A 27,709-nucleotide genomic window follows, 5' to 3' on the forward strand; every position below is an offset into this window, starting at 1 on the left:
CATGCGCATCACCTATTAAAAGAGAATAACAAGGAAGGAAATCTAACCTCCGAATAGTGAATACATGGAATGACGGAAAAATGAGAAGTTGATTTTCGAAGCAGATAAAATGAGCCAAAATCGTATAATTCCTGATAGTGATGAAGAGTTAGGCAGTGAGGAGAATTTATGTACTGATGAGGAGGAGGTTATTGGTGATGTGACATTTGAAGAAAATGGAAATAAAATATTCTCCGATTTTTCAATTACGTTTTGTATCATATTTTTTTATAATTATAACTTTCTTTTTTTTGCGAATTCTTAATGATTTCTAAAAATTGTATTTTGTAATTATTATAATTAATTTTTTTCAATTAAAAATACTTTACAAGTTTTTTGAACTACATATTTAATGAATATAATTAATTTTTTTTTCAGAAGTTCCGCATAATTTTTAAATCACACTTTTTTATAATTATTTTTTTAAATAGACAGGCTTCGCCCCCCCCAACCCTCCCCCCACCGGGGGCTTCGCCCCCTGGACCCCCTTTTTTCGGGAGGGCTTCGCCCCCCACACCCCCCCTCCGCCGCCAGACTTCATCACGCACTTATCATATAAAATAGTATACGCAACACGTGCGGACAGCAGGCGGTCTCGGGTGGCTGCGCCGCCCTCGTGAGTAACCGCCTACTTTCCGCATTAGTTGCGTAATGTACTATTTAAATCTTTTTTCAAATTCACTTGGCACCCTTAATCGCACGAGAAGTGATACTCCGTCCGAGAATTGTCGGCGTCAGTGGAATAGGGAGGGGGGATACGCGGAGTGAGATGCAGTGGAAGAATACTTATCTGATCAGACGACAACTCCATTGTAATCGTTCAAATTTAATTGATTGCTCTTGGAATTTTGAAGGAGAAAAAAATCAATTCGCCTTTCACCATCGGATTGCCCATTTGTCCCATTACTTTAAAAATTCCAGCGAGAATAAATAGGCGAAATTTTTCGAAATGATTATTTCGATTTTTGTTTTTTGCTGGAACTTGCAAACTATTGGGGCAAAATATCCGCCGGAGATGGGTATTTTTGTCTATTTTTCGTTCGCGAATTTTAATTATGGAGAGCTGGATTAGACAGAACGAGATTGGAAAATTCAGATGGGGACTATCTACTGCGTGATATACGTCGCAGTAGGGAAGCACTTATCTGATCAGACTCGAAATCCATCCCCCTGGATTTTAATCCCTGGTATCAATGGAAAACAGTGGATTGGGAGGGATTGAAGATTGAAAAAGCAACGGGAAATGGATTGTTTAAAAATTCGAGAGATAAAAAAAATAAATCAATTGATATCGAGGGGAAACGACCACGTTACGATAGCCAGGGAACTTTTCGCTCCAAAAATGAAGCTCGGAGTTTGGCAAGTGTAATTATTGAAATTATTGGACAATAAAATTATATTTTAAAAAATCATGATGACAGTGGAATTGAAAAATGCGACCATTTTAATAAAATTGTTTCATGAAAATTCAACAAATCAAAATGTTGGAGTATTTAGATAGCCTCAAACCAGTTGTTTCGTTGAAATCTTTCCGAAAACCAATTTAATTTGATTGAATCCGATGAAAAGAAGTGGGAAATTGCTTCTATCTTCTGTCTTTTATTATTATTTATTAAGCTTCTGATTCTGAATATTATTATTTATTAAGTTTCTTCTAATGAATATGAACTTGAAAGAAATCGAAAAGAATTTAATAATATTATTTTTCGAAAATTCTAAAATAGAAATATTTCAATAACAAAACATTGTTGGAGTACTTGAGTACCTTATTCGTTAAAATCTGTTGCAAAAGCCAACTTAATCTATAATTAAATCCAATTAAAAGAGTGCTTAAACTCAAATACGATAAATATTTTCAAAAACATCGTTATGAAGCTGAAAAAATCTCTTGAACACGAACAAATCTACACAATAATCCTCATTCCGCAACAGATTTCTCCGCGTCTCAACCCAAGCACTCACACGTGATCTCTCACGTAATAATTACCAGATTTCACTTTACTTTGGCCCACGAAATTAACCCGGTCACGTAATTGTAAACCCCTGTCTGGTCTCTAATTGAAAACTTGCAAAGTAATTGGAGGGGGGAAGAGGAGGGGGACAAGAAGCTGGCGGAGAGCTGGTGGTGAGTGTGGTCGGAAGTGAAACTGGTGCAGAAATTCCCTTTTTAGAGATAAAAAAAGAATTGTAAAGGTATTTTTATATTTTCAGCGCTTTTTATTCCGCAGGATCTTCTTCTTGGAATTGACCAACGGATGTTTCGGGGGATTGAGAGGAGTATAATAAGCCACTCGTGGATATAAATACACGGAGAAAAAGTTTTCGAAAAATAACTAAAGAAGTCAAGTAATCGTGGAGCGAAAGAAATTTCTAGGACTTTTGCATCCGCATGGAAGTATTGTATTCGTCAACTTTCGTAGTTGAAAAAGTAATTGTATAAATAGTAATGTATATTTCATCTGTTGTTGAAAAAAAATGTTTTTAAACTAATGTTCAGGGAAAGGTAGAAGATTTTAACGTTGGGGCACTCTTGGCTGCCAATGTTGCCCCAATGTTGGGGCAATGTTGGCTACCAATGTTGAGGTAATGTTGGCTGCCAATGTTGGGGTAATGTTGGCTGTCAATGTTGGGGTAATTTTGACTGCCAACGTCGAGACAATGTTCGACACTAGCATTCGAGCAACGTTGGGATCATGTTGGTTGTCAACGTTGGGGCAATGTTGGCTACCAATGTTGAGGTAATGTTGGATACCAATATTGGAGCAATGTTGAGGTAATGTTGGCCGCCAACAGCGGGGCAATGGTGGATACCAACATTGGGGCAATGTTGGCTACCAATATTGGGGTAATATGAGCTGTCAATATTGGGACGATGTTGGTTGTCAATGTTGGTTGTCAATCTTGGATACCAACATTGGGATAATGTTGAGGTAATGTTGGCTGCCATAGTTGAGGCAATGTTGGCTGTCAACATTGGGACAATGTTGGATACCAACATTGGGGCAGTGTTGGCTACCAATGTTGGGGTAATGTGGGCTGACAACATCGGGGTAATGTTGGCTGACAACATTGGGGTCATGTCGGCCGTTAATTTTAGGGCAATGTTGGATACCAAAATTGAGGCAATGTTAGTTATCAATGTTGGCGAATGTTGGCAGCCAGTATTGAGGCAATGTTGGCAGCCAACATTGGGGCAATGTTCGCTGTCAACAGTGGGGTAATACTGGATATCAACATTGGAGTAATGTCGGATACCAATGTTGGCGTAATGTTGGCTGCCAGATTTGAGGCACTGTTTTTGCATCCACAGATGTTTTTTTCACCGAACAAATCTTGTAAAACTTGCCGCGATTTTCTAGATAATTTCCATCCAACTTTTCTCTCCATGCAAGAATGTTCCATAAATTATGAAGTTTTGCTCACACTTCTTCAGCTTTTTATTCATAAAAAAGGATTTTAATTAAATTCATTCTTGTTTAAGGCCTCCGAACTTCATTTTTAGCGACAGGATAGGAAGAACTGGTCATGCAGTAAAATTTCTTGCGAGAAAAAAAATTACTTCAACTTACTTTGGAATGGAAAAATTGTTATGGAAAAAAATGATGAAAATAGAATGTTTACCGTGTGCAATGGCGTTCGTGTTAAATCGTCGGTTGGCATCGAAGTGACCTCATTCCACACCCAGTGCTCCTGATGTACGTGATCCCACCTGTTATCATGTGATATCATTTTTTTTCCAGGAGAAATTTGAAATTCTTATTTTAAGACAATAGAGGACTCGAGGAATAATAAAGTCGGATGGCGCTATTAGAAACTCAGGAGAATTTTCTCTGAAAGACTTAATATGACGACCTATTTTGCCGCAATAGTTTCAAACTCTCAGCGAAGTAAATTCCGTTAATGGGTTTGCCCACATCAGAACGAATGTACAGGATGAAACTACGGAATTCATCTTGTTTGCCGCCTCCAAATGACGAATAATGACATAAACATTTGGAGCTCGGCGAAATACGTCGGAGTTACGCTAGACAAAAAGGTCTTAAAGAGCACACACATTAACATCGCAAATAAAAAAGCAAAAGCCATCATGTCTAGGCTCTACTACCTATTTAAAAACAAATCCCTGTCGACACAAGCTAAACTCAAATTGTATAAGGCATCAGTCAGGCCGGTAATAACCTATGGTCGCCCCGTCTGGCATAATGCAGCCCTCATCCATATCGCCAAATTCCAAGTTACTCAAAACAAATATCTCCGCGTTATTAATAATGCCCACTACGGCAGCCCTATCTCCTCCCTCCGCATTAGATCCAACCCAGAAATGATCCATTATTTCATAAATTGCATTACAGATAATTTCGAAGTAAATCTTAAAAAGCATTAAAATTCATAAATGACTAACATCAACCCTCGCAGAATTTCAAGATGGTCAACTGGCCGTAGTTGATGTGTCACCGCAATACTCAAGATATTGGGTGTTTCACTGGTCGATTTTCCCTATTATTAGCGTGCATTCTATTTTGATCCCCAACCCCCTGTTACCTAAAGAAAATACGACCTTCACGATCTTTGTGAGTAAACAAATAAATATATGCAACTGGAGCCCCCGAAATGGAAAATTCCTTCACTGGACCTTCCAGAATATCCGAGTTTTTCACAGGAAATTTCTCCGAGCGTCAAAATTAAAAATAAATAAATTGCATTTTCAATTTTGACTTCACCAATATTTCCTCTATTTTAACTGAAACGAGAATTTGAATTTGAATTCTGTTTGCATGCGTCCCGTGAAGATAATCCGTGTGTGTTTTGCATGAGATAGCAGTAGCATTGGCATTGAGGGGGTGCGGACTTGGTGTGTATCCATCCCCTTTAGCACGGCGGGTCCAGACGGACGAGGCCCCCAGGCGAAACATCGCCATAGCAACACCCGTGTGCACTACTCCCAGCCTACCCCAACTAAAATCATCCCTCAGCCGCTCTTTCCACCCTCTGTTCTTCCCTCACACTCTCTCTCTCCCTCATTACTGCTGTAGATTTGAATCAATTTTGGGATTAATTTTTCCACGGAGTGGGGGGAAAAGATGAGTCCGAGCGTGCACGGTCATTCTCGAGGAGAATGCATGAGGTTTGCGCATAAATTCAGTAGCGAGGTGGTAAAACGGTTTAAGTCAATTTAGTTTTTAGTTGTTTTCCAGAAATATTTCCGAATTTAAGGGAGATAGCGAAATTTTCATGATAACCTTTTTTGTAGAGCGAATTGAGTGCTACTAAAAAGGTTATGAGAAACATTTTGCTATCTCCCTTAGATATCGTGATATTCATTGAAAACTGGCCAATAACCAAATCGATTTAACCCGTTTGACCACTTCGCTACTGAATTATTGAGCCACTTTTGGAAAATAGTGGGGAATTGCTTTTGCCTTCATAGGGCAGGATCCCGGACGCTAAACTTTATATCAAGAAATTCTACCGTTTTTGGTTTTTTGTTCTATTGTTGTCATTTCGATATGAATTCGGGAAACGGAGGGAAAAATGATGATATTCTATCTTTGTCTCTTTGGTATGCTTCCGACATCTCAATTTTCATTTTGTTTTGAGGCGAAGAGAAGTATCAATAAATGGACAATCGCATTTTTTTAATGAATGAGGGCAGTTATTGACGCTAATGAATTAGCAATTGGCTTCCGAATGGATTTTTTTTTTTAAATTCTGATTTCACTATTATCTATATTATCTTCTCCTATTTTTTCATGTCATAGTACTACCATCAATTGAAATGTCATCAAAATTTTGCGTATTATTTCGTTCTGTCAAATAATTCTACACTGAGACCCTCTCAAGACGCGAATTCGTTTTCAGTCCGGGTTTAGTCGGGGTTCAATCAAGTTTTAATCAGTGTACAGCCGGGATTTAATCAGGGTTTATTCAGGATTTAGCCAAAGTTTAACCCAGGTTCTGTCAGAAGTTAGTCGGGACCATGAATCAATATGAATAAGTATTCAACATAATAGACTGCTACCTGAGTTTAATAGAGATAGAGATTTTTATATAAAAACCTCATGAAGGTATTGTGTAATTTGATAAGCAATGGTGCTGTTCTCACCATTTTTCAACTTAATTAAGAAGCCATTGAAATATACTTTTCAAGCCCTGATTTAATTGCTGTTACTGTTGATTCTTTCAGTAATCATGAAAAAACCGATTTTCTCTTTCAAATCGCATAAACAATGTGCTGTAACTCAACAACGAATTGTGCGACCCCTATCATATTCTGATAGAATCAAGAAGGTATTATTATCAATTTTTTGAGCTACGACTAATTCCATTTTGATGACAATTATTTGAGTGATCGTTGGAGAATCAATTTTTGGAAAAATGTCAATTTTTTAGAATCTGTATAAAAAATTAAATTTTAATTGGCGCCAACGATTGGAGATTATTGAACTCTATATTCATGAATAAATTCATGAAATTCTATGGATCCTGTATAAAAAAATTTTGTAAATGAAAAAAAAAATGCATTCATGCAAGCAGACACAGTCTAAAAATCGCAACATCCAAAGTATAAATTTCAACGATTAAAAGCTCCTAGTCGGAGCAAAAATAATTGAGATTTTTTTTGTAAATAATTGAGATGAATCAGAGTTTCGATTTCGATCCACATTTGAATCCAGTTCCGACATGACGCCACAAAATCAAAGTTGAATTGAGTCGAGTTTCTTTAATAAACTTCCACGATGCCTAGGGTTGTCTGTCGCGAAGACTGATAACACCCATTTCGAGATTGAGGCTGAGTCTAGCCGGAGAAAACTTCCCATTTACCTGTCTGGCTTCCAGTTTCACCCGTCTCACGGGAGATGAGGGAATGCGGGTCTGACGTCGACAGAGCATGCATTAGACCAAACCAATTTACAAAAAAGTTCAGAAACAAAAATCGAGTCTCTCTCTTCATCTCCGAAGGCCCCGGAAATTTCCGTCGAAAACGATAATATGACGGCCTGTTTTACCCCCGTACCTTCCAAGTTCCAGCGGGAATTTGTTATCGAAATGAAAAGTTTCGACAGTTGATGGCGCAATTTGTCAGCCCTTGAGCTTTTACTTACAAATATCAAGAAGTTTATGTTTTATTCAGATAACATGAGGTTGCCTTATAAAATAGAATGATTGGTAATAATATAGGGAAAAGCTAAAAATGAAAAACTCTATGACATGAGTATTGCGAGAAATAATTATGGCCAGTAGACCAACTTGAAATTTTTGCAATAATGATTTCGTTATTCAATACATGGAGAATTTAAGAAATTAGAAATTGCTGACGTACTTCATTGAATCAAGTATTAGAACATTACACTTGAAGCGAGAATGATATAACGTTGATAGTATGGTGAACAATTTTTGCAATCGAATGAGTTCCGAGAAATAAAGCTCGTTTTTTGGCTAATTATTTTGTTTCCGCTGAAACCTAAAAAATAACGGGGCAAAATGACTCATCATCTAGAGTTTTTCATCATAAATTTTCCTGGCTATCGACTCATCCAATTTTCCTCATCAAATTCCCGTTGCTTACCAGAATAGTCTTCACCCCCAGTGAACCGAATGATTGTCCTTCCCCCGAATTATGAGTAAACGATGGAGTTCAGCCCTGAGGCGCATCGGATCGACGATTGCACCGGAATAAATTGGCGTTTTATTGTTTGAGATTACCGTAGGCATCCCACATCGTCTCAGTCTCCTCCTGCCTCTGCAAGACAGCACAGTAAGAACAGAAGCAAGAGAAGAAACTGGATAAAGCGATAAAGGAGTTTCCGAGAGATCAGAAATGTCGTTTCGCTGGATTTCGATAGTGCTAGCAGTTGCACTATTTTTACTGCAACCGGGTGAAGCGCAGGAGGTGGTTACCGTGGTACCTGCGGTATCCGACAATCCGAGTGAGTTAACTCCACCAGTTGTTACCAGCACAATCAGCACAGTCAGCACTCTAAAGCGAAACGACTGGTGGCCACCAAGTGCACAAGATGTTGTCACACAGACGTCACCGTACACCACTGAATTGCAACATTCGGTACCACCTACTTATTATGTACCCGGTAATTATAGATTTTTTCCTACTGAAGGGGAGATGTGTACACGGAGAGAAATATTCAAGAAAAATTACGGAACATTTCACGTAATCCGCAAGCGAGAATCGTTTTCAGTGAATTTCTATAGGAATATAAGAGAATAAATCTGAAACGTTCAGTAAATTTTTGGGTCTGTCACCGAAAAAATACGAAAAAGTCACGTAATTTTTCTGGAAGTTGTAAAATCTAACAGAAACTTCAAGACTTATTGTGCCTCAGAACATGAATATTCTTGGATGTTTAAGAATTTTTACGAAAAATTTCGGAAAAATTACGGAACGTGTTAAAATCTCCCCCTCACGGTGACTCATGGCTAGCCGTGAGGCGTCGGACGGATGAGTAATTTTTACGGAACAGATCGTAGAATTTACGTGACGATTGACACTTTTTATTGAATTTTACTTCGCTCCCAGATTACGTTTCGAAACGTAATTTTTACGTCTTTTTTCTGGTAATTTTTATTGAATATTTCTCTCCGTGTAACTGTTCGAAGTTAAGTTTTTAATTCTTTGGGTTATATCAAGCCGGAATCAGATAGGACCAAAATTTTCTTCAATTGTTGGGTCTTATGGTCTTTATGAGATTGATTGCATTATCTGTTGTTGAAAAAACTGATTTTGAATTGTTGGCATTGTTGGCTGCGTTATTAATATAATAACGTTGGAAGCAAACATTACCCCAACTTATTTTAATCATAAGGAGGATTTTTAAAGAATTGAGAAATGACGAAGATCTGAATATGAATTCGACAATGACCGCATTCGATAGCCAGGGAAATTTCAGCTGAAAAAGTGAATATGACGTGCCATTTTGCCGCAGTAGTTAAAAACTTCCAGCAAATTAATTTTCATATTTTTTTTGGGAATCGTTTTTACGCCGAAACTTTGACAATAACGGGGCCAAATGGTTCGTCATATTCAGTTTATTCCGAAATTTCTCCGTCTATCGATTGAGACACATGTCATCACCGAAAATTCAACTTTTCTTTTTATCCAACTCCATAAATTGAATTTCAACGTAACTTCAAGGTCTTTTCGTCGAATAGCCGCCCCCTCGTCTGCCAGTTAAAGCCTAAAATTCAATTTCCAATTGACATTTCGTCGATCTGCAAGTGCCTGGGGATGAAGGGCCGGAGAATTGCATTTAAAAAGCCACGAAAAAAAAAGAGTCGAGGCTCAAAGTTCATCTCGATTGATATTCCACCGACATCCCTGAAAAGTGTGAATCCATTCTCATTTTTTTTTCTCTCATTTTTTTTCAGCACCTCCAGCGCCTCACTACCGCAGCGATCAGTGGACTCCCTACGGTTACCCTGAATTTGGATATCCGGTTCTACCACCGCATAATAATCAAATTGCAGTACCCACTAAATATATGACTGTTGCATTATTCATCGGACTTTTAACACTTTTTGCTATTATCCAAGGCGCTATTATGGCTAGTAAACAGAGGGAATCGATAGATTCACTACCAGTGAGGGAGAAACGCGATTTGTTGGTTTCCGCTGATTTTGACCATATGGTATCTATTTGTTTTTCATGTATACAGATATGCATTTATGTGAGAGCTTAGCATCCAGCGTTTTTGCGACACCAATCGCAGTCACAGATCTCGGGCTTTTACTTACGAATGTCATGAAGTCTGTATTTGCTTTAGATAACAGAGGGTTGAGTTAGAAAATAGAATGCATGCTGACAGTAGGGAAAATCGACCAGTGAAAAACCCAATATCTTGAGTATTGCGGTGACGCGTCAACTACGGCCAGTTGACCATCTTGAAATTCTGCGAGGGTTGATATTATTCATTAATGAATTTGAATGCTTTTTAAGATTCACTTCGAAATTGTCTGTAATTCGATTTATGAAGTAATGGATCATTTCTGGGTTGGATCTAATGCGGAGGGAGGAGATAGGACTGCCGTAGTGGGCATTATTAATAACACGGAGATATTTGTTTTGAGTAACTTGGAATTTGGCGATATGGACGAGGGCTGCATTATGCCAGACGGGGCGACCATAGGTTATTACCGGCCTGACTGATGCCTTATACAATTTGAGTTTAGCTTGTATCGACAGGGATTTGTTTTTAAATAGGTAGTAGAGCCTAGACATGATGGCTTTTGCTTTTTTATTCGCGATGGTAATGTGTGTGCTCCTTAACAGCTTTTTGTCTAGGCCAACTCCGAGGTATTTCCCCGGGTTTGAGATGTTTATATTAGTTTTTTAATTCGGATTAGGCGCATGAATATTCAGCACATGATGATGAATAACAACTCGCTCTCAATTTCAGACTTCAGAGCAGCTAGACGTCTATAACATCGACGCGAGGATCCGTTGCATCCAGCGAACAATTTGCCTCGAAAATCGTCAACTCCTCAAGGACTTGGGCCCCACTGGGACTAAATTAGCAAACTACCTCACGTTAGTTCCTCTCCACCGTTAAATTATCTCCGTTCGCAACATTTTATGCAATTAATTTAATTAAGTGGAAAATGTACCTGTTTGCCAGACGTAGCGTTGAGAAATCGGTGAAGACAACGTCCGGCTGGGATCGGCTGGTAGAGGACGCCGGTGCAGCGGGACTCAGGGGCGATGATTGCAACGTACTTTACAGAGATTGTGTACTTCCGGTCGCCGCCAGATCCGTTGAAAATCGTTGAGAATAATTACGCGATGAATCAGACTAAGAAGAGTTCAATTTCTCCTGTGCTTTTTCGCTCATGTCTCACTAAAAAACTAAAAATACACTTGTTTATACCTCGACTCTCGAAAAAATAAGAAACAAAATGCAAGATCGAAATTGTGGTTTAACGATCGAGCGTCCCTTCCAAATTGATACATCCCAATAATAATTCTGCAGACAATTGATAAAAGAATACGACTCGAAAAATTTAATCCAGTCATTTACCCACATATCTCCGAAACCGTTGGACCCAGAGTAAAATCCCAGAAGACTATTTATGCGCAAAATTAACCGATCTATAAAAAATGCCTTTTAACATACTCCCCTCAGACCTCTCATCACCGAGATAATCACCCAATAAATTCACCATTCGTCACGAATGCTATCGTCAATCGTTAATTGTTCGATTGTCTCGATGACAAGTGAAATTACGACAAAACATCAAAAAACGATTTCAGTGCATCTCAAAATTCCCCACAAAAAGTGTCTCTGGACATTTTCCCCCAACTCCCCTCCCTCCAGAGAAACCCCCAAAAAACGCCTGCCAATCCATTCTCTCATCAATAAAAAATTCTCCTTTCGCCCCTTAATCCCACAATTACCCTCAGAAAAATAAAAGATAATGAGAAGAGAGGGAAGGAAACAGAAAGAGCCTTAAAAATACACCCCATAAATATCCAGCCAAAAAAAACACTGATTAATCCTCAACATAATTGTTTTTCTCATCCATTTATTGGTTGTATTTTTTAATAATTTTTATCATCGAGGCAATTTAAAATTATAGGGAAGGGGTCACACTGCCCAAAACATTATTTCTTTTATACAGAAAAAACTTCGACATACCATCTTTTATTTAATTTTCACCATTAAACTCCTACCCTCTTCTTCTCACCTATCTTTCACCCTTTGTCATTAATTCCCACTCATCGTTGGTGATTTCAATATTTCAATCGATTGATTAATCAAAGCATTTACCGCTCACCGAGCGTATCAACATCATCACCACTCCTCGATATATTATCCAAAATAAATTCCCATTACGCTTGCTAACGCGAAAATCTCCATTATCGAGCTGACTGGAAACCTTAGGAAGGGGAGCAAAAATAAAAAGGTTAATAAAAACACCAAAAAATCATCTAATTTTTCATTTTTCCTCTTTAATTATTATGCTGTGTTGCATTTTTATATGCTACAAACATCGACATCCAGCCTGAACTATTTTTGGACAGCATTTTCTCTATACATTCTCACTCTCTTGTCGCTCGTCCTCAACTCCATAAATCCACATCCTCCCATCATCAACGAGATTACTCCCTCGGAATTTATAAAAAAATATCAAATCACGAACATAACTGAAGATAATAGAGACAATTAATAGTGTTTTTTTTTATTACATAATTTTTCATTTGTATTCACTTTAGTTCTCACGTTCCTCTCCAACTAATATAACGCTATTATTATTATCGTTAACATTAAGGCATTACATATTTATAAATTCTTCATCACTCGATCACTATACAGCAATACCACGCTAAAATCGTTAACTTATATTTGTAGACGTGAGATCGCTCGTTGCAATAGTCCAGGCTTAACAGAATTCAATGATGATTACATACATCGCAGATTGGAAATCAGCAGCTAAAATCATGACTGGAGATAAGTCCTTTTGTCTCCGAAACTATCAAATTTAAGGGGAAATGTCATAAAGCATTTTTTGTAGAGAATTTCAAGAGCTTCAAATAATTCTTTATGACATTTTTCGATAAACCCAAGTTTTCAAGATATTGCCGAAATAGTGGAGACGAAATTTGTGGTTTCATCGCCTCTCATAATTTCGCTCTGAAAATGAATAATTTCAGTGAAAAAATCCCAGAAATTCAATCATCAGTAGCTCAACAGCTCAATCGTCAAATGGCAAATGAAAATAACACTAATGTGTAAGCGTTTCACCTCAAGATTGCAAAAATATCTCCCCTTTTTGGATTTCTTTTAGTGAATGAAAATCGAGGGCTCATCGTTTCTGGAATTTTTTCAATGACCAAGCGACTCATTCACTCAATCAAAATGACCATCCACTCCGAGTTTCGTCATCTGTAGTTATCGCATTTGTCGATAAATTAGACACACTCGCCGAGGCAACGTAGTAACACAGACAGGCGGACAGGCAGTATCACGGGAACATTGTTTTACTTTTTTTGGTTTGAAAGTGATCTTGTGTTTCATTTCTCGGTGTGATCTCCGCGAGGGAAATTTGCGATGAAAAATTCTGGGCGCGGTAAGTTTATCGGTGAGTTCCATCTCATTCGATTTTTCATCACTTTTGTCATTGATGAGACGGACTAAATGATAACCGACTTCACAATTTTCAAACTGCAAAAAATAATGAACAAAACGAGAAATAATTTTTCAATCAAAAATCGTCAGTTCTCTTCATGGAAAAATTACTGAATTTTCGTTTTAATCAGCATGAAGGATTTTTATAATTGTCTTCGTATTAATCAATGACAGCGCTACCATTATTATGCATGTTGACTGTCCATGCCCGTAGTCAGTCGTTTTTTCTAAGAAAAGATAATTACCGTAAAATGTTTTTGTTTCAATCAGAAAAAATTGGATAATTAAATTTACTTAGTCGAGGTAATTAATTATATTCATCTGACAAATGGGGAAAATGTCAAATCTCGTGTCCTCCTCGCAATTTCATGATTATCTCGGAAACTACTGGATTTAGAGAAAAATGTTAATAAACATTTTTTCTGGGAAATTTAATTCTCTATAAAAAGTGTCTTCTGACATTTTCCGCTGGAACCCCTCACTAACGAGATAATCTCGAATCAGCATAAGTCCAATTGTCATAAATTGTTTAGAGACTCGTTAATTGTTGAATCATCTCGTTAACGAGTGGTTCCAGAGGAAAATGTCAACAGACATTTCCTCCTGAGCCCACTCGTCACCGAGATAATCCTAAAAACTCGACAAATTCGTCTTGCTAATATCAAGGACAATAAAACATACACAAATTGAAATCAACAAACGCATAAACAAGTTATCGATGTTGAAAGAATGTTTTAGTGTCACGTGATGAGGGCAGAGGACTCCTGTCCAGTGTTTCCCAGCAGAAATTTCCCTCAGTCACAAGTGAAATAACTATCATTTATTAAAAATGAAAATAAATTTTTCCTTCAAATGTTAAAAGGTTTCATTTCAATTGCTGATGATCAAGAACGATAGATAATGTGGATTTTTTCGATGCCGCGAGCAGAAGAAAAATCATAAAAATTGTTTACTCGGACGAAGAATACTGAATAATGATTTAGAATTTTCATTACATCTGCAGAGTTTAATAAAGAAATATAAAAAAATATTCACCTTCCCTGATCCTGCACTCGATCCACTTGTTATTTTCCTTTAGTTTTCACAGAGATTCATTGGAAATTCGTCGACACATTTTTTTGACTTCCATCGGTGGAGTTTTTTCATTTTTTATCTAGTTTTAATTATTATAAAAACGTATTTACACTTTAAAATGGAGGAAAGAGATTTATAAGAGGAATGAGAAGATTTGTGTCCAACTAGACATAAATGGCACTGATCCTTGAAAAAAGAATAAAATGAACAAATTCGAGAGAAAATGAATTTACTGACGAAAGAGTAAACAAGGAAGCCCCCAGGAAAATTGCCAGATGACGTGAAACCCCCTAAAAATGATAAAAGAAAATCAGATAAAATCTAGGATCAAAATTGTGGTTCAACGATCGAGCATCCGTTCCAAATTGATACACCCCAATAATAATTTTGCAGACAATTGACAAAAGAATGCAACTCGAAAAATTTAATCCAGTTATTTACCCAAATATTTCGGATACCGTTGGACCCAGAGAGAAATCCCTGAAGACTATGCGCAAAATTAACCGATCTACAAAAAATGCCTCTTGACATATTCCCCTCAGACCTCTCATCACCGAGATAATCACCTAATAAACTCACCATTCGTCAAGAATGCTATCGTCAATCGTTAATTTTTCGATTGTCTCGATGACGAGTGAAATTACGACAAAACATCAAAAGACGATTTCAGTACATCTCAAAATTCCCCACAAAAAGTGTTTCTCGACATTTTCCCCCAACTCCCCTCCCTCCGGAGAAACCCCCAAAAACGCCTGCCAATCCATTCTCTCATCAATAAAAAATTCTCCTTTCGCCCCTTAATCCCACAATTACCCTCAGAAAAATAAAAGATAATGAGAAGAGAGGGAAGGAGACAGAAAGAGCCTTAAAAATACACCCCATAAATATCCAGCCAAAAAAAAAAAAACACTGATGAATCCTCAACATAATTGTTTTTCTCATCCATTTATTGGTTGTATTTTTTAATAATTTTTATCATCGAGGCAATTTAAAATTATAGGGAAGAGGTCACACTGCCCAAAACATTACTTCCTTTATACAGAAAAAACTTCGACATACTATCTTTTATTTAATTTTTACCATTAAACTCCTACCCTCTTCTTCTCACCTATCTTTCACACTTTCTCATTAATTCCCACTCATCGTTGGTAATTTCAATATTTCAATCAATTGATTAATCAAAGTATTTACCTCTCATCGGATGTATCAACATCATCATCGTTCCATCGTTATACCGTATAAAATGAATTCACATTATGCCGACTAACACGATAATTCGCTTAATCAATTAAACTATTAATCGTAATAATATTAATATTATCAATTTTTATAGTAATCATATTTACAAATTACTAATGCTATTTTTCCTGTCTCATGGTCACATGGTACATCCGTCCACATGTTATTATAATTATCTTTTTACTATATAAAATAGTAGGTATTGGTTACAAAGACGGTTGTGAGTTTTATGATGTTTTCTTTCATTTATTCTCAATTTATGTTTATTTATCGGGGGTAATTTTGAATGAAGAAAATTGTGGGTTGTCTCTTTACTGTCATTTGTACGTTATAATCGCTTGTGGGGGATTAATGCGAGTTCTGGGGTATTTCTGAGATTTTTTGTCATAATATATGGGTTAATTGATGAAAAGGAATTTTTTTTCGCGAATTTCTTGAAAATTAACGAGTTGGGGGGGGGGNTTCATCATCAATGAGACGTACTAAATAAAAACCCACTTCACAATTTTCAATTACAAAAAAAAATGAACGAAAAAAATGAACAAAACGAGAAATAATTTTTCAATCAAAAATCGTAATTTCTCTTCATGGAAAAATTACTGAATTTTTGTTTTAATCAGCATAAAGTATTTTTATAATTGTCTTCGTATTAATCAATGACAGCGCTACCATTATTATGCATGTTGACTGTCAATGCCCGTAGTCAGTCGCTTTTTCTAAGAAAAGATAATTAACGTAAAATGTTTTTGTGTTTTAATCAGAAAAAATTGGATAATTAAATTTACTTAGTCGAGGTAATTAATTATATTCATCTCACAAATAGGGAAAATGTCAAATCTCGTGTCCTCCTCGCAATTTCATAATTATCTCGGAAACTACTGGATTTAGAGAAAAATGTTAATAGACATTTTTTTCTGGGAAATTTAATGCTCTACAAAAAGTGTCTTCTGAAATTTTCCGCTGAAATCCCTCATTAACGAGATAATCACCAATCAACATAAGTCCAATTGTCATAAATTGTTTAGACACTCGTTAATTGTTGAATCATCTCGTTAACGAGTGGTTCCAGAGGAAAATGTCAACAGCCATTTCCCCCTAAACCCCCTCACTACCGAGATAATCCCAAAAACTCCACAAATTCGTCTTATTAATATCGTCATAACCAATTATTTCATCATCACGCATCATGACACAAAAATGACCAGATTGACGATTAAATTTTACATTCGTAACGAACAAAAAAACATACATAAAGTGAAATGAATAAAACGTAAATAAATCAATCGGTCCACACAGTCATTTCGTTCTTTTACATCATCAAAAATCTCTCATTGATGTTTTTCAATTTTCAAAAAATCTTGCCCCAACGACACGCTCACACTTCTATTTATCATTATACCTAGCATGCTTAGAAAATATTTGAAAAACGAGTCTATGGAAGGGATCAGCTGTTGATTAATCACCTCTCACAATTAATAAATCCCCTCCTAGTGTTATTAATTCGTCACTGTACACTTTATTCCATCTCTTCCATTTCAATCATCATTTTATTAATTAAAAGTTCATAATTTCGTCAATTTCCACTTGTCCTCATCATCTTCACCAGCTACAACTGCCCATTACCATTATCAGACTAGACATGTACAACAATTACCGAGGATTTAAGATATTCAATCCCTCAATCTTTAAAAATTATCTCTCATTTGTTGCAATCTAGGTACCAATGACCACTGTCAGTCTTCAGGCTCGACTAAGTCTAACTGTTTTTATTTACTGGCCAACCATGAATCCTCAGGGTCACGGTCATCTCGAGTCCCCACGTGTCTCCATCAATTTTATTACTAAATCGCTGAATCATTGATGACAACTGACAATTTTCGTTGTTGCCCCCTAAAAGTGCAATTATCTCCGAAATCACTGGGTTTAGAGAAAAATGTCATAATACACTTCTTCTGAGAAATTCAATTCTCCACAAAAAATATTTTCTGACATTTTCCCCCAAACCCACTCGTTCCCGAGATAATCGCCAATTAACAAAAGTCAAAAACGAAAATCGCCAGTTTTTCCTTTAATTATTCTTCTTTCATCATCATCTCCACTCGAATAAATCAAAACAAAACGGTAAATTAAATTTTTCAGCCATCACAATACAACTGAAGATGAAAGAAAATTAATTAAACGCTTAAGAAATGAGTGGAACCATTTGAAAAACTAAATTATAAACGGTCACACATTCTTTATCGGCTTATAACAATTAATAAAGACTCTACGACGATGTCGTATTGACAACATAAAACAACAATTACCTAATAATTCGCTAGATTTTTATTTTTCATCGATGAGAGTCGTTCTCAATGGCAATTTGAGAATTTTTTTTAATCTTTTGAACTTGTTAATGTTTTATGGGACATTGACGCTCACCATTAACGACTCATCATTTATTTTTTAGAGGAGAAAGAGACACGAGACTACACGTGGATTGTTCTCGGTTGCTTGCAAGGCAGCTGGGCATTATGTGGACATACGTCGATGATTTTATCGGGTATTTGTTGATGAATCAAGTGTGGTGGTTACCTCCTGTCACGGTACAGAAGGTAAGTCTTCATGGCCTGGGGCAAATTTAGGTCTTGAATTCTTTCGAGTCGGTGTTTACCGATTCTTTGGCGGATTACTCTTCGACAGAGGTCCATCAGAGGCAGAGGCTCGGCTGAAAATTGAGGAAAATGAAAATTACTTTGAGTTTTTAACATTTTTGATGAAGAAATTTTTTTTAAAATTATTTTTGAAGTTGCTGTTTGGGATTTTTTTAGAAGGAGTGGATTGAGGGGATGTGTCAGGAGATTTTATGAGCAAAAAGTGTCGCCTGACATTTTTTATAAATTTAATAGTGGTTTTTAGAGATTTAGAGAAAATTGAGAGACTAATTTCAATTTTTTTGTGTCAACTCTTGATTATTGAATTTGTTTTGATAATATTTCAATTGTTGATAGTAGTATGACATGAAAAAATAGAAGAAGAGAATAGCGAAATAAGAATTTTAAGAAAGAGAACCCATTCGGAAGAAAATTGCTGATTGATTAGCAACAATAATTATATTCAATTGTAAAGAAAAGTAATTGTCCACTTATTTTTGAAGTTGTTTTTTGGATTTTGTTTAGAATGAGTGGATTGCGTGTCAGGAGATTTTATCAGCAAAAAGTGTCGCCTGACATTTTCTATAAATTTAATAGTGGTTTTTAGAGATTCAGAGTAAATTGAGAGACTAATTTAAATTTTTTTGTGTCAACTCTTGATTATTGAATTCGTTTTGATGATATTTCAATTGTTGATAGTAGTATGACATGAAAAAATAGAAGAAGAGAATAGTGAAATAAGAATTTCAAAAGGGAGAACTCATTCGGAAGCAAATTTCTAACTAACTATCAATAATGACTATCCTCATTGATTTAAAAAATGCAATTGTCAACTTATTTTTGAAATTGTTTTTTAGGATATATCAATAAATTTTTCTACAAAAACAGTCTTCGAAATTTTTTTTATAAATTCAATGGTGGTTTTGGAAAATGAATTTTAGGGGAGACGTCAAGAGATATTTTTCGAGGAAAATAGAATTTTCTGCAACAAATCTCTGTTGAGATTTCTTATAAATCCAGTTGTTTTAGTCACAAAAAACGAGAGATTAAATTTCTATAATGAGAGATAGAAAGATCTCGGGCATGAGTGGATTTAAGAGAAATGTCAAGTGATATTTTGTGTGAAGAATTAAATTTTTAATATTTATACTTTTAATGTTTTCTCAATTCAAAAGTTCTTAGAATATTCTAAGAGACTAAAACAAATTTTCAACTTTTCATGTGAACGCCTGACGATTGAATCTGTTTATAGAAATATTTTGAGGATGAATGAATTAAAAGGAAAAGTCGGAGGAAATTTCAAACTTTACAACTTTCAACAATTAAATTCGTTTATCGAGAATATTCGAGAGCTAGTGATCAAAACAATAACACGAGACATTTTTGTCAAGAATGAAATTTCCAGTAAACAATGCCTTCTGAAATTTTCTTATAAATTTCCTTCTTTCAGTGAAGAATTTGATGGAATAAACGATCAATTTCACGAGTTATTGCACCATTGAATTATTATTCGTCAAAACAATTTTGGCTTCATCCCAGAAATAATATTGGATGAATTGCCAAGAGTGATGATATAGGGATTGATACTCACGGTCAAGGCCACCGATGTATTTCATCGTAATCTCACAGTGTCCCCACACTGCGGAGACAATGGGGTGTAACTTTCTTCCTTTTAATCCTCTGAATGCTATACCCAGGTACTGGCCATCGACGACAAATGCTAACGTCCCTTCATCCATGTCAAGGACAACTGCGAAAACAACAAAACCATCAGATGATGTAACTCCATATTTGAGGTAAATTAGCTAGAAACTTTTGCACACATTATTTCGAGAATATCTCGTTAAAGAGTGGAGTCAGGAGAAAACGTCATAAAACCTTTTTTGTAGGAAACTGAATTTATTAAATAAAATATCTTGTGATATTTCATCCTAAATCTACTCATTATCGAGATAAAACGATTCAACAGTGATGAAACAATTTATGAATCACGAATTCAATTTAAAATACATCATCGTAGAAATTCTATTCGGAAAAAAATTATCAATTTAATTGCAATAAGAAGTGGATAATTCCTTTTTTTATAAATGAGTTTAGTTGTTGTTGCTAATAAATTATCAAATTGCTTCCGAATGGATTCTCTTTTTTTTTAATTCTTATTTCACTATTCTCTTCTCTTTTTTCATGTCATAGTACTACCATCAATTGAAATGTCATCAAAATTTTGCGTATTATTTCGTTCTGTCAAATAATTCTAAATTCAGACCCTCTCAAGACTCGAGTTCGTTTTCAGTCCGGGTTTAATCAAGGTTCAATCAAGGTTTAATCAGTGTATAGCCGGGATTTAATCAGGGTTTATTCAGGATTTATCCAGAGTTTAACCCAGGTTCTGTCAGAAGTTAGTCGGGTGCATGAATCAATATGAATAAGTATTCAACATAATAGACTGCTACCTGAGTTTAATAGAGATAGAGATTTTTATATAAAAAGCTCATGACGGTATTGTGTAACTCGATAAACAATGATGCTGTTCTCACCATTTTTCAACTTGATTAAGAAGCCATTGAAATATACTTTTCAAGCCCTGATTTCATTGCTATTACTCATAATTCTTTCAGTAATCATGAAAAAACCCATTTCCTCTTTCAAATCGCATAAACAATATTATGTAACTCAACAATCAATTGTGCGACCACCATCATTTCTGATAGAATCAAGAGGGTATTGTTATCAATTTTTTGAGTCACGACTAATTCCATTCTCATGACAATTTTTTGAGTGATCGTTGAAAAATCGATTTTTGAAAAATATCAATTTTTTCGAATCTGTATGAAAAATTCAGTAGCGAAGTGGTAAAGCGGTTAAGTCGACTTATCTCTTAGTTGAACTTTGAAGAATATCTCCGAATCTAAAGGAAATAATGAAATTTTCGTAATAACCTTTTTTCTAGAGCAAATTGAGTGCTACAAAAAAGGTTGTGACAGAAATTTAGCTATCTCCCTTAGATTCCGAGGTATTCACTAAAAACTGGCCAATAGTCAGAATCGGCTGAAACCGCTTTACCACTTCGCTACTGAATTGAATTTTAATTGGTGTCAATGAATAGAGTTGAAAAAAAATCTCAAGTTCTCTGAAGACACTGTCCATAAATTCCCAAAATTTATGACTGATGTAATTTTTAAAAGCGAAAAAAATCATATATTTACCTAAAAATTTGTCTGGTACAACAAACGTCTCATCAGGTTTAAGTAGCGCTGGATACGTAACGCCATTGTTATTCTTAGAGTCGTGATAAAGTTTATTTCTACCCAAGTCCCAGCCCCAACTGAGTGCATTATTGCCGACTAGACTCTGATAGCCAACACTGTGTAATGGTGCATCGGCGGTTGCAACACCAACAACTGCATGTGTACCACGTTGTTTCGTACTCCAATTAACTTCCCACACGTGCATACCCTTTGTGTAACCAATTTTCCCTCTTATGCAGTCTGTACTCTGGGCAACTGGATGACGGTGAAACGTCAGTTTGTCGTCTTCCTGCGAGATCAAGTCGAATTCAATCAATTCATTGATCAATAAATAATGAAAAAGCAATTCTTATTCATGAGACCTATTTCAAATGATAGCCGGGAAAATTTCCGCTGAAAAACACCCCTCATAATCCCATTTTGCCCCACTAGCAGAGATAGGCATAATCATAAATTATAAGGGTCAAGTGGATCATATTAAGGGTCACAGTAAGGGTCAAAATAAAGATTTGGTACTGGAAATTAAGACTACAAAATTAAGGATGACAAGGATTAAAATAAGGTTTATGAGGGTCAGCATAAGGGTTACGACCGTCAGAATAAGGGTCATAAGGGTCACGAGGGACAGAATAAGGGTCGCAAGGGTTATATTAAGGGTCACAAGGGACAAATTAAAGGACATGAGGGTCAAAATACAGGTCACGAAGATCAGATTAAGGGTCATGAGGGTCGCAATAATGGTCCAGAGTCAGATTAAGGGTCCAAATAAGGCTGACAAGGGTCAGATTTAGAATCTAAATAAAGGGTCACGAGGATCATATTAAGGGGCACAGTAAGGGTCATTCGGGCCAAATAAGGGCTATATGGGGATCAGAAACTAAGGATCGCAAGGGTCACAGTAAGGGTCCAAATAAAGATTTGGTATTTGGGTTACGACCGTCAGAATAAGGGTCATAAGGGTCACGAGGGTGAGATTAAGGGTGAACAAGGGACAGCATAACGGTCGCAAGGGTTATATTACGGGTCACAAGGGACAAATTGAAGGTCATGAGGGTCAAAATACAGGTCACGAAGATCAGATTAAGGGTCATGAGGGTCGCAATAATGGTCCAGGCAAGGGTCACAAGAGTCAGATTAAGGGTCCAAATAAGACTGACAAGGATCAGATTTAGAATCTAAATGAAGGGTCACGAGGATCATATTAAGGGTCACAGTAAGGGTCATGGGGGCCAAATAAGGGTTATATAGGTATCAGAAAGTAAGGGTCACAAGGGTCAGAATAACGATCATGGAGGTCACACGGGGGTCATATGTAGATCATATGGGGGTTGGCGAGCGGAATGAGCTAGTGAATAGAATAAATGACAGCAATTGAGAGTTTCAGACTAAAAATTTTATCGGATTATTATTATGTAATAATTTGAGTCTTTACCTTGACGAATATGTTGAGACTCCGGTCTTCAGCATTCCATCCATGGTGTACTTGTGCTTCTCGTGACGCCGGTGGCATATCAAGGAGTACATCGAGGCGCGCCGGCCTCGAGAAGTCCTGAGCAAGTTCACGTGGCACCACTGGTTTGTATGGTGGCATTGTACCACCACCAACTCCAACTCCTCCACCCGCTCCCGCTCCGCTTTCACGCGTCACGCTCTTCACGCCGCCTTGAAAAATTAATTGATGGTTATAATACGGGTATTTACAGTTGTTCATTATCATTCGATAAATCATGGTTAACTGACTAGATCGAACGCTGTTTCCGATCGATCTATTCCCTCCGTTACTTCATTCATGGTTACTTTGCTTCATTGAACATTCAAATGTATGAAATTTCATACAATCATATATGCACCATAAAAATGGATGATACATTGTTTCTTCATTTTTTTTCTTGAACAATAATCTTTCGTTTGAATGGAGTGTGTCAACACGCCATTTCGAGCACGCAGAAACATGTATTATTTATTACAAAAGTTTTACACTGACGATCATTTTTGTAATGCGCATAGAAATTTTATTTATTTTCCTCTGATTTTAGGTTTCATATAGAAGAACATAATCGACTTGTTGAATGCATTAATTCTTCTACATTTTTTATTTTGAGAAGAAATGAGTGCAAAGGAAAAATTATTCATTGATTATAATTAAAAAAATTGAGTTTATTCAATTTATTTAATTATACAAATTAAAATAAATTCAATAAATTAAAGTAAATGAATCGAAAATAATGAATAATCAATGATCACCTAATAATGATTGAATATTAATCATTTAAAAAATACAATCAACCGAAAAAAAGAGAAATAAAAAAGAATTGAATGCATTCCTCTATTAATTTTTAATAGTTTTTTTTAGTTGATTGAAATATTTGTCTTTTTACATTGTTTATGAGAGTTTGTTCACGACATTTGTCAACTTTATCCTCAAAAATCCAACAAAGGATTTCTTAGAGGTTTCAGATCCTGCCACAAAGGATTTCCAACGAATCGGTCAGTCCCGGGGTTTACCAACAGGATTTTCAGTTTGGTTTTCTGTCCACAGCAGCTGTGTAACTTCTGCGGTGCAAAAAAAAACCGGAGTGACCGTTCTGCTCCGTCCCTTCCCCCAAAAGACTTTTATAACTCTCGAAGAAACCGTTTCGGTTAGATTGGAACGGACGCAGACGACGTAAAAAACTGGAAGAGATAAAATGCGAAATACGATATTTGAACTTCGAAAGATCCTTAAAAAATTCAGGGGCTTAAAAAAAATCCGGAATCATCAAATCGTGAAATAAAAGCCACGGGCTATTTGAGAATAATTAATTTGAAATTTCTAAATGAGAAAAAAAATTTCAAGTGAAATAAAAAATTAAATGATCGAATTAATTTTTCATTTCTTGATGAATAAAATGAGGGGAGGGAGCATTTCAGCCGAAAACAAATCAATATGAACACCCAGTTCATATTGATTCAAATACATATGACCAAAGGAAAAAATGTTTCCATGGAAAAAATTTGAAAAAATTCATACCCCGTCAGTATTATCTAAATTAAATTTCGCAAAATACTAATATTTTTTCAAACATTTCCCTCTTATAAATAAATAGTAAAACTTGTTTGCAAAACGGTGGATTATTTTTTATGAGCTGTCAAAAAAATTCTTGATTTTTTCACATCTAATGAAAAAACATTCAGATTTTAATCTTTAATTACAATGGAAATGTTGATTTTCACGTAAGACACTGGCTTAAATCCTGATTTTCAAACATTTCTTCTTTGAAAAACCAAAACGATAATTAAATTGAGAACAAAATTAGAATCCAATCGAGTTTTCTGCAATTTATTGCAGTTTTCAATAATCTTTGGATTTACCGTAAGGGCAGAGCTACTTTAAGTGCAGGTTGAAGGACAGATTTTAGGAATAAGAACTCCGGAATTAGGCCTGAGCCAAGTCAATTTATTCACTAAAATACTGTGCATGTTGATATAACAAACAAATTAACCGATTAATTTCTCAATTCACGATAATTGTCCTGTTGAATGTCCATTCCACACGCGCTGCATTTCGGTGAAGTTACAAAGATAATTGTCCAATGAACAAACAAAAATAAAGATGATATTCGACGACACGACTATTAAATATTCGGATAAAGTTTTCAAAAGTTGAATGACTCGATGATTAACAAGATAAATTTCCCGGTGATTTTACCATGATAATTTACATAGATAATTTTCCCGCACTTGATATGTTCGACTAATGACGAATAACGGACTGAAATTCGGGAGGCGAATTGACACCTCGAAATATTTCCGTGCGCGGAATCGACTCCGTTGACGGAACGCCTATATGATTCCTATGCTCAATTCGTCTACGAAGCCACTTCCGTGCACGGAAATATTTCGAGAATAGGCCCCCAGTCTCGAAGTCGGAAAGGTCCGGAATTCATCCCGAAATCGTACAGGATTTCAAACAGCGAGTCTTTTCCAGCAGAAATTTCCCCGCCTATCAGTCGCACTAAGAATGCGGAAGGAAATGAGAGTGGAAAATGATTTTTGGAATGAAATATACTGTCACGGGTATGATTTACACACCCGGCAGGTTTTTTTTCTCACCATTCTAATATCCTTTTTTCACGTTCACAGGAACGTCGGCATCGTCCCGGAAAATTCCCAACGCCAAGCACGAGTCCCTCTACCTTTTAGTTTTCCGGACAATAAAAATCGATTTACGGGGTTTCATTAATCTGTCCGGGTGTGTAGGCGACGTACCGTAGCCCTCGGAACCGTGGCCATCGAGACAAATTTACGGTCTGCGGTGCATTACAGGGGTAAGGTGTCAGTTTTCTTTCGCGAGAGGGAGTGGAAAAACGTGGAAAAAATACCGACACCTCTCGGAATTCTTTTATATCGTCGGTATTAATCAAACTTGCACTTCCATAATTTTTTAATTGGAGAATAAAAATTTTATGTCATGGTCGTTCGATAGCTGGTGCAATTTCCACTCGAAAACGCCTGGTCATAAGCCCATTTTTCCTGATCAGTTCGTCTGTTACACTCGAAAAACCGATTTAACAACGAAATTGAATTTTTGAATGCCTCATTTCATCTTGCGCCGAATTTTCATGAAGCCCACCTAACAAACAAAAGAGAATTGAATACTATTCTATGAAACATGAATAAACGAATCATAATTGTCCAAATCTTTCAGGTCAGAGTAAAATAGAATAATTCTACTTTCTTAATATTGCGTTTACTAAGGTTTTCTTCGAACAAAGTTGATTAGAATTAATAGCTAGAATTATGAGATTATCGCACATTTTTGACGTTAAGGATAGGAGAATCTGAATGCAATGAAGTGAAAATGATGATCGATTATTTCACTTTGAACAAATAATATTAATATCCAAATACTAAATTTCTGATATGAATAAAAAGAAGCTGTGCCTCAATATTCCAGACGAAGTTTTAATTTTTAATTTGGTGCTGAAAACACGAGATGACAATATTCTAAGCACAGAATTATATTGATGAGATGAACAACAGATTAATTGAATTACCGTGTGAACTAACTAAAAATTGATAACAGTGTGGACACGCACTTTTACCAGAGTATCAACAAACATTGAATTCCAGAAATTCACACTCTAAAGTGTGTTCTAGAAGGAACTGAATTGTAATTCTGATCAAAATTTAATTCAGTGAGCGTAGGAATTAGAACATGAGCAAATCATTTATTGTAATATGAAAATTGAACAGCTGATAAATTGGGACACATGATTCCCATCGGAATTGTATTGCTTTTTGCAGTGAGAATGATGATAAACAATTATTTGAAAAAGGGAATATCGAATCTGACAGGAAAACGGGCGTAATGAAAGGGCAAAACACCCAAGTACAGAAAAATGAATGGAAATATTAAAGAAAAAGAATGATCAAAAAACGTCTACTGTGAGGCAGTAAATCAAGTCTGGTGGCTGTATATTTTATTTCACCCACCAAAATTTTCCCCGCACTTTTCATTCTCGTTTATTTATAGCCCTCTGGCGTACTAATGCCGTCCGCTGTCTGGGTATGAGAGTGATAGAGGTGAACACGTTAAATATTTGTGGTGGAAAAATGCTGAATTTCTCTCTCCCTTTCCCGCCTTTTTTTCCAGGATAAATGTAAATAGATAAATGTGGATGCCTGATCGGTGGTGGCATATTGGAAAATCCAATTTTTTTTTTCAAATCCCTCTGTGTCGCCCTTCACCCGCAAAACGGTGAATACGAAATTTTGGAAAATGGAGGAGAGTTGATATCGTGCGGATTTCGGTGGGTTCTTATCAGTGACAGGTAATTATTTTAGAATGTCTGGTGGGTCTGCCCAGGGCATTGACCTTTTAGTCGTGGCCTCAAGCCTCAACTAGACGGGGAAAAATAGAAATAAATTCTTTTTAATTCAAAAGTCGGGACGGAGAATTCAGATTGAGAACGGAGAATTCAATTTATTTCGTTGATTATGCTGAAAATTCAAATCCAGAGAAAATATATGGAATGATGTCGCTCTGAAACCAATAGTTCTCATTTCATACTCTCTTTCTAATGATCAACCGAATCATTTGATGACAATCAATCACAAGGACTCAAGCACCCCAATCATCATCCCTGACATTTGCGCAACAAAACAAACAAATAAAAACGAAAAAGTAATGCAATTTGGAAGACAAAATCTTGCAAATAATTGTGGGGGATGTCGCTTGTGGGGGATTAATGCGAGTTCTGGGGTATTTCTGAGATTTTTTGTCATAATATATGGGTTAATTGATGAAAAGGAATTTTTTTTCGCGAATTTCTTGAAAATTAACGAGTTGGGGGGGGGG

At 36.1% G+C, this 27,709-nt stretch overlaps 1 protein-coding gene across 2 annotated transcripts in view; it reads right to left on the minus strand.

The window, feature by feature from the left end:
• Nucleotides 1–16,042: 16,042 nt before the first annotated feature.
• Nucleotides 16,043–27,709, minus strand: part of LOC107035927 (protein gustavus) — a 58,881-nt gene continuing 47,214 nt past the window's right edge. For both annotated transcript variants that reach the window (XM_015253577.1, XM_015253576.1), the window contains 4 exons: nucleotides 22,802–23,031; nucleotides 21,328–21,658; nucleotides 19,713–19,871; nucleotides 16,043–18,195 (listed from right to left, as the gene is read on the minus strand). In XM_015253577.1, coding sequence (XP_015109063.1) covers nucleotides 18,059–18,195; nucleotides 19,713–19,871; nucleotides 21,328–21,658; nucleotides 22,802–23,031 — 857 coding nt within the window. In that variant the 3' untranslated portion in view covers nucleotides 16,043–18,058. The remainder of the gene's footprint in view (nucleotides 18,196–19,712; nucleotides 19,872–21,327; nucleotides 21,659–22,801; nucleotides 23,032–27,709) is intronic.

Source organism: Diachasma alloeum, unplaced genomic scaffold (assembly GCF_001412515.2).
Source record: "Diachasma alloeum isolate Michigan unplaced genomic scaffold, Dall2.0 Dall_scaffold_00202, whole genome shotgun sequence".
In the NCBI taxonomy this organism is placed as follows: Eukaryota; Metazoa; Arthropoda; class Insecta; order Hymenoptera; family Braconidae; genus Diachasma; species Diachasma alloeum.